Source organism: Nyctereutes procyonoides, unplaced genomic scaffold, assembly GCF_905146905.1.
Source record: "Nyctereutes procyonoides isolate TBG_1078 unplaced genomic scaffold, NYPRO_anot_genome, whole genome shotgun sequence".
In the NCBI taxonomy this organism is placed as follows: Eukaryota; Metazoa; Chordata; class Mammalia; order Carnivora; family Canidae; genus Nyctereutes; species Nyctereutes procyonoides.
This window is the reverse complement of record NW_026575133.1, coordinates 41,967,817-41,981,998: the sequence shown is the minus strand read 5'-3', so window position 1 is coordinate 41,981,998 and position 14,182 is coordinate 41,967,817. Positions and strand designations below refer to the sequence as shown.

General features: G+C 42.0%; 1 protein-coding gene across 6 annotated transcripts in view; it reads left to right on the top strand.

Moving 5' to 3' along the window:
• Positions 1-14,182, top strand: part of ARMC9 (armadillo repeat containing 9) — a 156,616-nt gene that overhangs the window by 39,806 nt on the left and 102,628 nt on the right. For all 6 annotated transcript variants that reach the window (XR_008661216.1, XR_008661217.1, XM_055300398.1 and 3 more), the window contains one exon: positions 11,649-11,683. Coding sequence is in view for 4 of the 6 variants with exons in the window: in XM_055300398.1 (XP_055156373.1) it covers positions 11,649-11,683 (35 nt within the window). In the remaining 2 variants the exon portion in view is untranslated. The remainder of the gene's footprint in view (positions 1-11,648; positions 11,684-14,182) is intronic.

Genomic DNA, 14,182 nt, shown 5'->3' with positions numbered 1-14,182 from the left:
AAAGGACACTTGTATACCCTTTATCCAGATTCAGTGACTATTGGCATTTTACTCATGTGTTTACTTTCTCTACACACACACAGACACACACCCACACACATACACGTCTGTTTTCTGAGCCATTTGAGAAGAAATTACATATGTTATGGCCTTTTATTCCCGTGTAGAGTTCATTTCTTAATAGGAGTATTCTCTTATGTAACCATACAGTGATCAACTTCAGTAAGTTTAATATCTTTATGATATTCTTATCTAATCTGGGCATTTTCCAATTTGTCAGTTGAGCCATGTCCTTTATAGTTGTTCCCTCATTTAAAAAAAACAGCATTTCTCTGTTTGTCTTTCTTACGTTCTCATGATTAGATTCAGGGTTTGCATCTCAGGGCAAAATATTATGTAGGTGATACTGCGTCCTTCTAAGGATAGCTCATCCAAAGGGATGTGGGAGTTGGGGTTCTTTTTTTTTTAAGATTTTATTTATTTAAAAAATAAATAACTAAATAAATAAAAAAGATTTTATTTATTTGTTCATGAAAGACACACAGAGAGAGGCAGAGACATAGGCAGAGGGAGAAGCAGACTCCGTGTGGGGGAGCCCGATGCAGGACTTGATCCCAGGACCCCGGGATCATGCCCTGAGCTGAAAGCAGACACTCAGTCATTGAGCCACCCAGGTGCCCCTGAGTTGGGGTTCTTAACCAGGGGAGCAAATACACCAGTGTCTCCTAAGGACATTTTCAAAGTTCTTGAACCCATGTCCCTGGAGCTCACCCCAATGTACCACCTGGGCGACAGGCTAAATGGTAGAGCCAAGCATGTTCAGCTCAGAAGGAAGCACCAGGGGATCCTGAGGTACCCCCATAGGTCAGAGCCATGGCTTTTTTAAGGGGGAGGGTCTGCACATTAATATTAGGATCTTCATCAACAGAGGCCTTTTTTAATATTCAAAAATTTATACCCTACTTCATTCTCAAGTAGGTTTGAAGCAGCTTATGAGAAAACACAAAATATGAGATAAAAATAGAAAATGGAAAGAACAAAATTGTGGTTAGAACTCATAGAAACAGAAAGTAGAGTGTTGGTTCCCTGGGGCTGGGAGGTGGGGGAAGTGAAGATGTTGGTGAAAGGGTGTAATTTCTGGTTATAAGATAAATAAGTTCTGGGGATCTAAGGCATAGTGTGGTGGCTAATGTTAACAATATTATATACTTGAAGGTTACTCAGATCTTAAATGCTCTCACCTACCCCCCAAAGGAACTGTTAGGTGATGGACGTGTTAACTAACCTTATTAGGCGATGATCATTTCACAATATATACGTGTGTTAATGCAGCACTTCATACACCTTAAATGTACACAGTGTCCTGTGTCAAGTACATCTCAGTAATGCTGGGGAGAGGGGAAGAAATTGTAGTTAAAGGAAAATGAAGGTAGGACAATACTAGGAAGCCATGGCTAAGCTAGTACCAAACATGCATGTCAGAGCTGCTGTACATACACCTACAGAAGGAGGCAGGGACCCGGTTCTGATCTTCATTACAGCCTATGCTACAGGGACAAGTGAGCAGGTGCATGAATTGCTTCCAGGGAAAGAGAGATGGTTACATAATGTTTATTATCTAAGTTTTGCTGCATCTGTCTGAAACATCATGCTACACACACAGCCTAGGAAGCACAGCAGTGAGATAAATGCCCCGGTGCCCACCACACATTCCCCAGACAGACCATTCCTGGGCCACGGACACTCTCTTTGGGCCCTTTAGACTTCCAGTTTCTTTTGTGGATCCAAAGAAAGGACATAGCAATGTGACGGAAAGCAAATGTCCTTGACCCCATCACCCAGCTGCTCGCAGAAGCATTATAGAGCTGTTGGTGGTGGTGGCCTTGCCGCACATGGACATGTGGATAATAGAAGCTGTAGGGTCTGTGCTTTAGAATGTGGCCACCGTAGTTTTAGCGTGCAGAAATCTTAGGGAATCAGCCATTTTGAAATGTCAGGAAAGCACACAGAGACATCTGAGTTTCAGAAAATTAACTTCCTCATGGGCCCTCCAGGATGAGGGGCTTCAAGCCACATCCCTGAGGACTGGCTGAGTTGATCCTCTGTGTACACTGTACCCTTAGCTAGAAGTCTGTTAAGGAGTGTTTACCAAAAATGATGGCTTTCTAGCAGTAATTAGCGTTGCTGGATCTATGTCTAATAGGACACTCCCTTCCTCCCTTCCACTTATTTATTAGTTCAGCAAATACTTAGTGTTTTTTAAGGTCTGTATTATAAAACCCCATCCTATATTGCATATATAAGCATCCTTACATTTCCACTTTCTATTGGCAGAGTGATGCATCCAGCTTATTTACAATGGATATCATGTTAATAAGGAGCAGTTTAAAAGGGAGGGGGGCACAACATATCTGGTATTTTGTCCCATTAGACATTAATGTTTTTTGTTAAGAGGCTAGTGCTACCATCTTTCCCTATTATGGTGGCATTAAGGTACATATTCTAGGCCTTAGAAACCAGAGGAGAGAGGATGAGCTCTGTTTATCTTAGTTCCTAACCATTTTTTTTTCTTGTGAGTCACTGACTTAGGAACATGCAATAAAAGCTGCATTAGTCCCATAGATTTCTCTGTAAGATGATAAAAAGTGGATATGAGTCACTGTAACACCCTTGTAAAACTATAACAGAACGTAGTTGATTGGGCATGCCTACGGTCAGTGTATGACATCGGATTTATGATGTGTGAAGAGGAAATCAGGGTATAATTTAGTTGGGATATCTAGTGGTTGAACAGTAGGATTTAGGATTTAGAAGGAGAGGAGGGCTGCTTTCCTATTTGCCAGGAGTTTAAAGTTAATGCTAGGTCCAAAGAGAATGCCATCAGTTTCAAGATAAAAAAATGGGCATAGACCAGTTTCCTTTTCAGTGTGATCCTTTGATCAGCAACTTTCTATTTGGTTGACCTTGAGTGTTTCCATTCATTGTACCCTATAAAGGAGCTGGGCCGGGCCCATCAAAATGCTGCTGGTATCCATAAAGTTTGTATGTTTGATACTGGTTTTTAAAACTGGCTGATAAGAAGAATCTGGCCTTCTGCACCCTCACTGTTGAAAGTTCAGAAGAACTCAGTAAGTAACACACTTCTGAGTTCTGAGTCAATTGAAAAATAGGACAAAAGAATAAAGGAAAAAGGAGCTGCCAATATTGCCATCAACTCTGTTGAAACTTATATTGAGGTATGGATTTCATTTGTAGACGAGTGGGTTTCCTACATTTAAATCCTGGGATTAAAGAAATGTGGCCACTGGTGGTCAGCTCTGGCCAAACCCCTCCCCTGACCAGCACCACTAGTAGCCAGGGATGAAGGGCTGCATGCAGGACTGATTCTGCTCCCTGAGAGCACTCGTTCCCTCCCAGGAAACAGGGAGCAGGGCTATGTGTGTCCAGATCTCTCCCAAACCTACAAATTCAGGAATTTACTATCTGGAGCAGGGGAATTATGCTGGTACAGGGCCCTGCAGAAGAGATGCCATGAGTGGGGCCTAGTTCATTCCCAGGTAACTGTGTCCAAAACTCCATTCCCCTTAGCAGAGCTGATGGTCAAATTTGGATGTTCCCAGAAGGATTAATGGTGATGGGATTGATTTGTTTGAAAAGAGAACTCTTTCAGGTAGCCTCTTACAGTTTGATTGCCTGTTGCCACCCTAACCCCTGGTTTGTCATTCTTTAGTGCTTACCAACTCAAGTTCCAAACCATGGGATTTAGTATCTACTGGGATACAAGATAAATCTGATTTTATATTATTGGCAATCTGATAATTGTAAGAAGAGAGGCTTCTCCCTCAGGGCAGAAGAGGTGGGGATTTTTTTTTGTTTTCTCAGATTGTACAAGTAATACACAAATATTTTCTCACTGGAAAATATGTAAGAGACTAATGGTAAAACAAATCCCTTCTCTCCCTCACATTTACCCCATCTCCTCTCCCTCCAAAGGTAACCCTGTTGACTATTTCACATTCATCCCTCCAGACTTTAAAGATCAGGTAGAATTAAGGTTTTTATTATACACTTCACCCTGCAACTGTCTCTTTGAACTTAGTACATTTTAAAGAGTTTTCTGTGTCCTTCTGGATTTATTCATATTTTCCTTATCTTTTAGAATTTTTTAAAAGATTTTATTTATTTATTCATGAGAGACACAGAGAGGCAGAGACACAGGCAGAGGGAGAAGCAGGCTCTGTGTAGGGAGTCCGACGTGGGACTCCATCCCGGGTCCCCAGGATCACACTCTGGGCCGAAGGCGGTGCTAAACCACTGAGCCATCGGGCTGCCCTATCTTTTAGAATTTTAAGTTAAGAGCAGTATGGTACATTTAACCATTCCTCTAGCAAACCTTTAGGTTGCTTTTCAGTATTTTGCTGTTTCTAATAATCATGCAGCACACATATTTGTATGCTGCAGATAGCATGTGAAAGCACCATGGTCTGTCTGTCTTCTTAGCTCTCTGTTTGTACTGGGCAAGCACAAATGCAGAAAAACCCCAGGAAAGGAGAGCCTGATGGAGGAGAGTGACCATTTTTACCCATGGAGAGCGTCCATCCTAGGGCAGGAGTGGGGAGGAGGTGGGCTGACTGTGATACAAAGTCCAGTGCTGGGACACCTGGGTGGCTCAGTGGTTGAGCATCTGCTTTTGGCTCAGGTCATGATCCTGGAGTCCTGGGATTGAGTCCTGCTTCGGGCTCACCACAGGGAGCCTGCTTCTTGCTCTGCTTGTGTCTCTGCCTGTCTCTCAAGAAAAAACTTAATAAATAAAACCTTAAAAACAAAAAAACAGAGTCCAGTGCTGACTCTAAAAGTGGAAACCCAAACATAGCTCCTTAGGTGATTCCCAAGTCCCACCTAGTGATACCTGTGGTTTGGGGGTTCATTGGCTGGGGAAGTTTCCATTTAAATGCATCCTCATGTGGGAAAATGATCCATTTGGGAATTAACTCTTTTCAGCAACTCCCAAGTAGACCCCATTGGGAATAAGTTAAAATACTGCCAGGTGTGATTGCATTATATATATTTAAGGCTCAGAACATGTGAACCTTAGAAAGCATTTACTTCAAAATCAGCCATCGTTCTTAGCAGTAAAAACCTGCAGTGGGCTGGGGCTGATGGTGGCAGCCCTTTCTCGGGATGGCTTCATGCAGTTGCTCAAGAGACTACTGCCGTGGCATTGTTCTGCTAAGGAGGATTCTTCCTAGAGCTTGCTGTTGTGTGGACCATGGCTCTGGCTTGAAGTTCAATGCCTTCAGTCCTTACATTGTCCGTTATGTCACTTTCTTAAGTCTTGGCAAGAGGCCTGCTCTTTGTCTGCCTTGCCACTACATCTCAAGGCAGCCTTTTTGGGCCTCATGCTCCATGTACTGAGGAGGAGTTGCACACCTAGCTTGTCTCTCCCTGTTACGCCTGCTACCCCCGCACCCATCATATACCTGAACTTACACTGAGATTTGAGGCTTGACTACCTTTGATCTCAACCAGTTGGTGAGACCATGACTGGCAGAGAGTGACTGTACCATTAGTTCAGATTTCTCTGCTGACTTCCAGACCCAGACTTATAAGCCTTCTCCCTGTGAATGTCTGATACACACATCATTTCTATGTCCCAAAACAGGCTACTCTCCTCCTCCAAACAGGTGGTCTCCCATCCTGTACTTCCTGTCTTGGTGAATGATCCTCCAGAGAACACCTGCAAGTCATTTGAGCCTCTTCCCTCTTTGGGGCCCTACATTCAGGCAGCCCTAGGGATCTGAGTGGCTTCCTCCCTCTTGCCCCACGTCTTTGTTCCTTTGTGTTTGTTCAGGCTCTTCCTCTTTCTGTCCTGGCTAAAGCAACATTTTCTAATTGATCTCAGTCTCAAAGCTCTTACCTGTCTGATTTTTCATGCACATGGGAGCAGTGGTGACTTTTCTGGTTGGGTCATGTTCATTTATGCCCTCGAGTTTGGGGAGGGATGGAGGTACATACAGGCATCGGCTACATTACTGTCTTGCTTAATACCTGTCATTACTCTAGGTCTGGAGTACTCAGCTTGAAGTCCACAGCCTTTTGTGATCTATATTTTTTTTCTTTTTTTTTTTAACAGAGTATTTATTAGATACAAGTGTCCATCTAAATTTTCTATATTTTTTTTCTTTTTTTTTTAACAGAGTATTTATTAGATACAAGTGTCCATCTAAATTTTCTATATTTTTTTCTTTTTTTTTTTAACAGAGTATTTATTAGATACAAGTGTCCATCTAAATTTTCTATATTTTTTTCTTTTTTTTTTAACAGAGTATTTATTAGATACAAGTGTCCATCTAAATTTTCTATATTTTTTTTCTTTTTTTTTAACAGAGTATTTATTAGATACAAGTGTCCATCTAAATTTTCTATATTTTTTTTCTTTTTTTTTAACAGAGTATTTATTAGATACAAGTGTCCATCTAAATTTTCTATATTTTTTTTTCTTTTTTTTTTAACAGAGTATTTATTAGATACAAGTGTCCATCTAAATTTTCTATATTTTTTTTCTTTTTTTTTTTTAACAGAAGCCTTTTGTGATCTAATGCCCATCTGTCTCTCTACGCTCAGCTCTGGTCACAGAAAGCCCAGGAGGCCTCAGCACTTCCTCAGGTGGCCATGTTGTTGTGTACCTTGCCAAGCCCCAGGCTCTCACGTGCCCACAGGCTACAGGGTGGAGGCAGGGCCACGAGTGGTGCCCTTGGTGGCCCAGGAAGCCCGAGAAGCACATTCAGGCAGGAACTCAGTATTCCCCCTCCACTTAACTTAGCTTCAGTTCCAAATGCCAATGTGCACAGGGTTCTATTTCCACCCTCCCCTCCTGCATTTACTCCTGCAGTCTGTGCTATGCAACTACCCCTCCCTGTTACAGACTTGGCTGTAGCAACGTCCCATCTCTATGTGGTGGGGCTGTTCCTCTGGTTCCCAGTTGCTGTGGCCTCTTCTGTCCCATGGCTAAGGCACATTTCCTCCCACTGTGGTTATTTAACCTCTTCTAGGTCATCTCTCCCCTTGAGCTCGCTTGCCAAGGGGCCTGCCTTCACTGTTCATCTCTTCTCCTACACAGCACAGGTGGCCACAGAGGTTCAGCATTAGTCCCAAGGCCAGGGAGGGAGGCTGATAACAAGTAGGCCTGGTCCTAGGTTTCCAGCCCCAAACAGCGCCTTCCACTACCTCAGGACGTGACAGCTGCTGTTCTCTGACCCTCCTGGGCTGCACACACCTGCTGCCTTCCTGTACAGCAGCTTTTTCCAAACCTAGTACCTACGGACACTAATCCTAGAGGGGTTCCCCATCCCCCAAACCAACCGCTGATGTATGAAGTTTGAGACATGTCATATTCTGAGATTCACAACACTCAGCAGTGCTAAAGACTCATGAAGAGTCCAACCCGGTACATCTGCAGATGCTTTTGGTCAGGGATACTTTATCACGTGACACCTTAAACCAATTTCTTAAAACACTTTCTGATGTTTCACATATCATAGGCAAAGCTCCTCATTTCGCTGTTGGCCCACTCATGTGGACCCTGTTCATCCTTGTCCCCACCCCATGACTACTGGCTTTGGAGAGCAGTAACAGCCGAGGGCCAAGCTCAGCTTTCTTGCCTGTAGCTGAGCAGTGATGGAGGCATTATGCTTCCATTTCACTCTCTGCTCAGGTAGAAATTCACTTCTCGGTATCCAAGCGGTCCAGAGAGCCTTGCCCTGAGCCCAGCACCGTGTAGGTGCTCAATGAATAATTGATGGGTCACTATGTTCATTGTTCTGTCTTCTACTGGCACTTTGAAAGATTGCCCTGCGTTCACTGTGCCTCTCAGGAAAGCACTTGTCCATTTACATATCCACAGTGAAGCACATGGCTTCCATGGAGACCTTTGGCTGAGCTCCCAGCATAAAATCTGGGAATCACTCAGTGCTCTATGGGGCCGTAGTCAGGGCCTCTTTGGCGGCTCCTTAGCAAGGGGATCCAGTCTGGGGCTGGTCCATTCATGTTCAAAATTCATTATTAGCTCATGAGAGAAATAAATTTATTATTTATTTATTTATTTATATTTATTTATTTATTTATTTATTTATTTATTTATTTATTTTTGCAGGGGAATTATTATTCTGACTGTGACTGATGATTTTGGAACTTCTCCCATCTTTCTCCTCTTGAGTTACTCTTTGCCAGCATGTTGTAGCTCTGTCCACTTGCCCATACACAGAACAGCACCTGCAGCTGGTAGCAATGACCTTTAGAAGTCTAGTCCAAAGTTGGATGGCTGGGTGACTTAGTCGGTTGAGTGTCTGCCTTGGGCTCAGGCTGTGGTCTTGAGATCCTGGGATTAAGCCCCTTGTCCTGTTCCCTGCTCAGTGGGAAGCCTGCTCCTCCCTCTCCCTCTGCTGCTCCCTGTTTGTGCTTTCTCACTCTTTTTCAAATAAAATCTTAAAAAAAAAAAAAAAAGAAAAGAAATCTAGTCCAAAGTAAAGTTTGGCCAAAACATCGGAGCAGCCCCGAGTGTTCAAATGTTACTATTAACGTTTGACTATTAGTTTGACTACTATTAACTGCCTTCAAGCAGTGGGTAGGAAGTGCCTGTTGTGAGTTCTCTATTCTCTGAGCAGATTTATACTCAAGTATCAGGGTTAAAGTCAACATCAAATTCATAACTTAGAATGGAGCTTGGGACTTTTCAGCTCCAGCAGCCCCATCAGGGGAGGGGAGCTCAGCGTGGATAGGCAGAAAAGAAGGGGAAGCGTGCTGACTTTCTGGGTGCTCTCAGAGGGGTCCACACCCCTGGTACTGCTATTGCCACCATTTGCAGATGAGGCACAGAGAGTTATCTGATTACTGATTCTCCCCCACTGAGTTGTAAGCATTTGAGAAAGGGGCTTTGCATTGGTCACTCTGGTATCACTGTGCTTCACAGAGACCTGGCAGATAGGAGACAATCAGTAGGTACGTACTGAAGGAATGAAATAGCACACGGTCCTCTCTTTTGAGCATGCTGTCCCATTCTTCCCACAGCTCAGCTCTAGTGTTCTGTTTTGTTTTTTTTTTACTTGATTGGATAATAAAAGCTCAGTAATGTTTAATATGCTGCCTCTTCTTATAAAAGGGTTAGTTATCAGTGTTTTTTAATTAATTTCTTAATTAAGAGTAGATAGAATAGATAGAATGATAGAGTAGATAGAATGATATAAAGTTTAGCAAAACAGAGGCAGTGTTTTAAAAGATCGAAAGGGGCATCTGGCTGGCTCAGTTGGTGGAGCGTGGACTTTTGGTCTCGGGATTGTAAGTTTGAGCTCCACGTTGGGTGTAGAGATTATTCAGGGTCTTGGGATCCAGCCCTGCATTGAGCTCTGAGCTGAGCCGGAAGTCAGCTTGTGATTCTCTCTCTCCATCTGCCCCCCCCCCCAACCCCCATGCTCTAAAATAAATAAACCTTTTTAAAAAAGATATCTTAAAAATAAATAAAATTTTAAAAATAAGTAAATGATAGGAAATGTTTTTTTAATTGAAAAAAAAGGAAGGTGTTGATGAATTTTATTTGTGGATATATGAATTAGCCAATAACACTAATTTAAAAATATTTTTATTTTATGTTTATATTAGGCTAATATTTCAATATGACTAATACCCTTATTTGACTCATTTGACTTACTATCTTGGCCTTCTTAATGTGTTAGATGAGTAATTTAGATACATTTCAAATTTATTTTTTGAACTTCTTGCCATTTAAGCCAATAACAGGAATAGGCATTTCCTCTAATTTAAAAAAAAAAAAAGTCAAGGATTAAAAAATATAAGAACACGCATGATCATGAGCCATTTAAAAGTATGGTTTGTTGTCTCCAAGGTGGGAATCTGTGTGACCCATAAATACTGCAGATGGAAGCAGTAGAGAATGGAATCATCAACTAGGATCAGTCAAGGATTCTGGAGAGCCCATCTTGGGAAGTCAATCCTCATTCATTCATTCATTCATTCATTCATTAAGTGTTGATCACATGTCTCTGCCCAGGCACTGTACCAGGTGCTGGGTGCATATATTGAGGGTACTACGTCTCCACTCATTATGGAACTCAATGTCTGCTGAAGGAGAAAGGCGCAGAAATAATTGCAAAATAATCACGATCAATGTGATAATGTGTGGATAATAGCAATCAATGTGTGGATAATGACCATTCAAGAGCTGTGGTGACACACAGCAGACTGAGAACCACTGCCTGCCCCTCCAGGAAGGGTTCCACAGAGGGCTGAGATCTCTTCCTTCTCCTCTCCTTACTTTATTTTCCTGGAGTTCCTTAAAACCTATCCCAAACATATCACTTTACCTGTAAGTAATTCACTATATTTATCTAACAGATAAAGGCTTTACAGAACAGTAACCAAACATAACCACAATGCCAAATACATGTGACACAGATTCTTAGTATCATATAGTACCAGTGCCGTCCATACTTAGATTTTGCTTATCTTCTCAAGATATTTTTTACAGTTGGTTTGAGTTGGTCTAACCAAGTGTTACAGCATTTGGTTTTTTGTTTCTCAAGTCTATTTTAATATATGTTTAATATGGCATTGTTTGTAGTGACAAAAACAAAACAAACAATAAGTGGGACATTGAATATCCATAAAGTTGGCAGTGATTTGACCTGTAAGTAGGATTAAAAGACTCTAAGTGAGATTAAAAGAGAGTGGGATTGGAGGGGGATTTTTCTATAAACACCTCTATAGTGTTTGGCTTGGTACAAAGTGCATATTATTTTTATATTCAAAGAGAAAATCTTAATAAAGAAAAAAATCAGGATATTAAAGTGATTTTCATTGCTTTTGTTCTCTGTAACATCTAACTAGGCAGCTTTAAGCGCCCCTGGGAGTTTGGGGAGAGCCCACTCATTTTTTCATGGAGTATTCCTTGGAGCAGAGTTGCAATGAACCAAGAAGGGTGGTGGGCAGCTTGGAAAATACTTGAGTAGTGTGTTGCTTAACTTCAGTTTGGGCTAACTTTTTATTTTATTTTATTTTTTAATTTTATTTTATTTTAAATTTTATTTATTTATTTGTTTTAGAGAGTGTGTGCCTTTGAGCCTGGGGTGGGGAGAGGGTAGAGCAGAGGGGACAAGCAGACTTCACACAGAGCCCAGCACAGGGCTCATCTCAGGACCCTGAGATCAGGGACTGAGCTAAAATCAAGAGTTGGATGCTTAACCAACTGAGCCATGCAGGTACCCCTATTTGGGCTAATTTTTACTTATTTATTTATTTTAATTTTTTAATTTTTATTTTTTAAATTTTATTTATTTGAGAGAGAGCATGAATGGGAAGAGGGGTAAGAGGGAGAGGGACAGGGAGCCTGATGGGCTCGATACCAGGACTCAGGATCATGACCTGAGCTGAAAGTAGATGCTTAACTGACTGAGCCACCCAGGCACCCCTGTTTGAACTAATTTTTAAATCATATATGATTATGATAAGAGAATACTGCTGGATAAAAAACTTTACAAATCTGTTGATTTTGTGTGAGTACAATGATTTAAGATTAATGCACTGCTTTCACTGTTCAACGCGGTGTCTCTTCTTCTGTTCCCCTCCTCCATCTCCAGGCTTCAACCATGTTAAGAGCCTCCTTGGCACCTGGGTAAGTACTTGCTCTTAGGATTTGTTATGGAGAACAGCTCTAGGTAAAACTAGAATTCAAAGTAACTTTCATAAACACTTAACAGCCTAACTTAGAGTAGTACCTTTGATTTACTGGAGCTCCACGTGGATATTAAAGGAAAGACCAGTCATTATAAGTGACACTGTTAAACTAGAAGTATCTTTTAGTATTAATTCTATTTATTTTGGAGAGATAGCATCAAAAGGAAAAAAATGTTAAATTGTACCTGTGTGTTCTATTCTCTAGAGATTAATCTTCCATCGTAGGGCAGTCAACAGAGTGTTGCAGTGTCTAAATGTTATGTTCTTTGCTGGCTCACATGTGAGCAGGGCCACAGGGTAGCTTTGTGCATGCCTGAGCATTCCTATCCTAATCAATGAGGTTGTCACCTTTGTGGATGTCTGATGTTCAGGAACTTCATCAGGTGAATATGTTACAATAACAAGGAAGCTGAGGACCTTCGGCAGAGGCATGAGGACAGGGTGCATTCTGGTGACCCTCTGTGGGGTTCACTGGATGCTGTTAGATTACTCACGGCCTACTTCCTTCCCCACTCCTGCCTGAGTCTGACACTGACCCATGAGCACAGACTGCCTGGGTTAAAATCCCACCTCTGCTGCCAGCTCTGTGACCTGGGCCACTTATGTAACTTCTCTGTCTCAGCTCCTTCACTTATAAAGACAATAATAACTTTCTTATAGGATTGTTTTGAGGATTAAAAATGAGTTAATGTGTCCAAAGCACTTAGGGCAGTGCTGGGGACTTGATAAACTCTCGGAGTGTTTGCTAATGTTATTCCCAGGGGTATAAGAGGCAAGGTCCCCTGCCAAGAGTGAGGGGGTGGGTAGTCAGTGAAGGGGCTTCAGAGGACAAAGGAGAAGGTATGGCTCAGTCTTTTTGGAAAATGGGAGAGTGGCTGGGCCACAGAAACGTGGGGCTGCTCAGCAACTCAGCTGGCAGTAAGGTTAGCTGCTCATGTTGCCATTATGGACAAGAAAGTATGGCCCACGTTTGATAGCTTTTCTTTCCTCCAGAAGAAGCATCCCAGCTATAGAACAATTTCAGACTTGGCTTTCCAAATGGAGCTCTTTTTTTTTTTTAAAGATTTTATTTATTTATTCATGAGAGACCCAGAGAGAGAGGCAGAGGCACAGGCAGAGGGAGAAGCAGGCTCCATGCAGGGAGCCCAATGTGGGACTCGATCCCAGGACTCCAGGATCATGCCCTGGCCCAAAGGCAGGCGCCAAACCACTGAGCCACCCAGGCGTCCCAGAACTTTCTTATCTAGAATAAGACCTGGTTTAAATTTTAAATTGAAATAGATTATCTATCGGGCAGCCCGCATGGCTCAGCGGTTTAGCACCACCTTCAGCCCGGGATGTGATCCCGGGGTTCTGGGATCGAGTCCCACATTGGGCTCCCTGCATGGAGCCTGCTTCTTCCTCTGCCTGTGTCTCTGCCTCTCTCTATCTCTCTCTCTCTGTCTCTTTGTCTCTCATGAATAAATAAAATCTTAAAAAAATAGATTATTAAATTTTAAATTGAAAAATCCTTTTTTTCGTTGAAATAATTTCAGAGCTGCAAATATTGTACACAGGATTCCCCTATGCCCTTCACCCAGATGCCTGGTGTTGATATTTTGTGTAAGCCTGGTACAGTTATCAAAATCAGAAAATCAGTGCTGATATCATATCACATAATGTACAGGCCTTCCTCACATTTTCCCTGTTGTTCCATTGTGTCCTTTATCTGGTCCAGCATTCAGTGCAGGATCACATGTTGACATGGTTGTCGTGTCTATGTTTCCTTTTATGTGAAATCATTCTTCAGTCTCTGTCTTTCATGGCCTTGATGCTTTTGAAGAATATTGGCCAGTTATTTGGAATTGGAATTTTTAAGGTATCTGTGTTCGTTTTCAAAAACAGTAGTATCTACCTCAGGGAAATAAGTGTCAAAATAATCAGTGTGCACATGTTTGAGGTGCTGCTGTTTAACGTACAGAACAGGTGAACCGCCTCCCAGTAGTGTTTACTGAGATCTCATCTGATGCCCTATCTCTAGCCTTTTTTCCTGGGCCTTCTGAGAAGATCTCATTTTGTCTTTTAAAAACTAACATTAAGAAAACTAGCATGCATGTAGTATTTCTTTATAATGTAAAACATGCTTATTACAGAAAAGTTGAGCGCTATAGGCACATACGAAGAAAATTTTCAGTATCCTCACTGCTGCCCCCCAGAGGTCTCACCTCCATCTCTCTTCCACCCTTTAAAACGAATGACATAAGTGAAATGAGTGAAGGAGACTGGGAGGTAGAAATTTCCACTTGTAAAATAAAAACTCCTGGGATGCAGTGGACAGCATGGGAGCTATAGTCAATAGCACTGTATTACAAATTTAAAAGTTGCTGGGAAAGTAAATCTTAAATTGTCCTCCCAAGAAAGAAAACGTGGAAACTTTGTATGGTGACAGGGTAAAGAG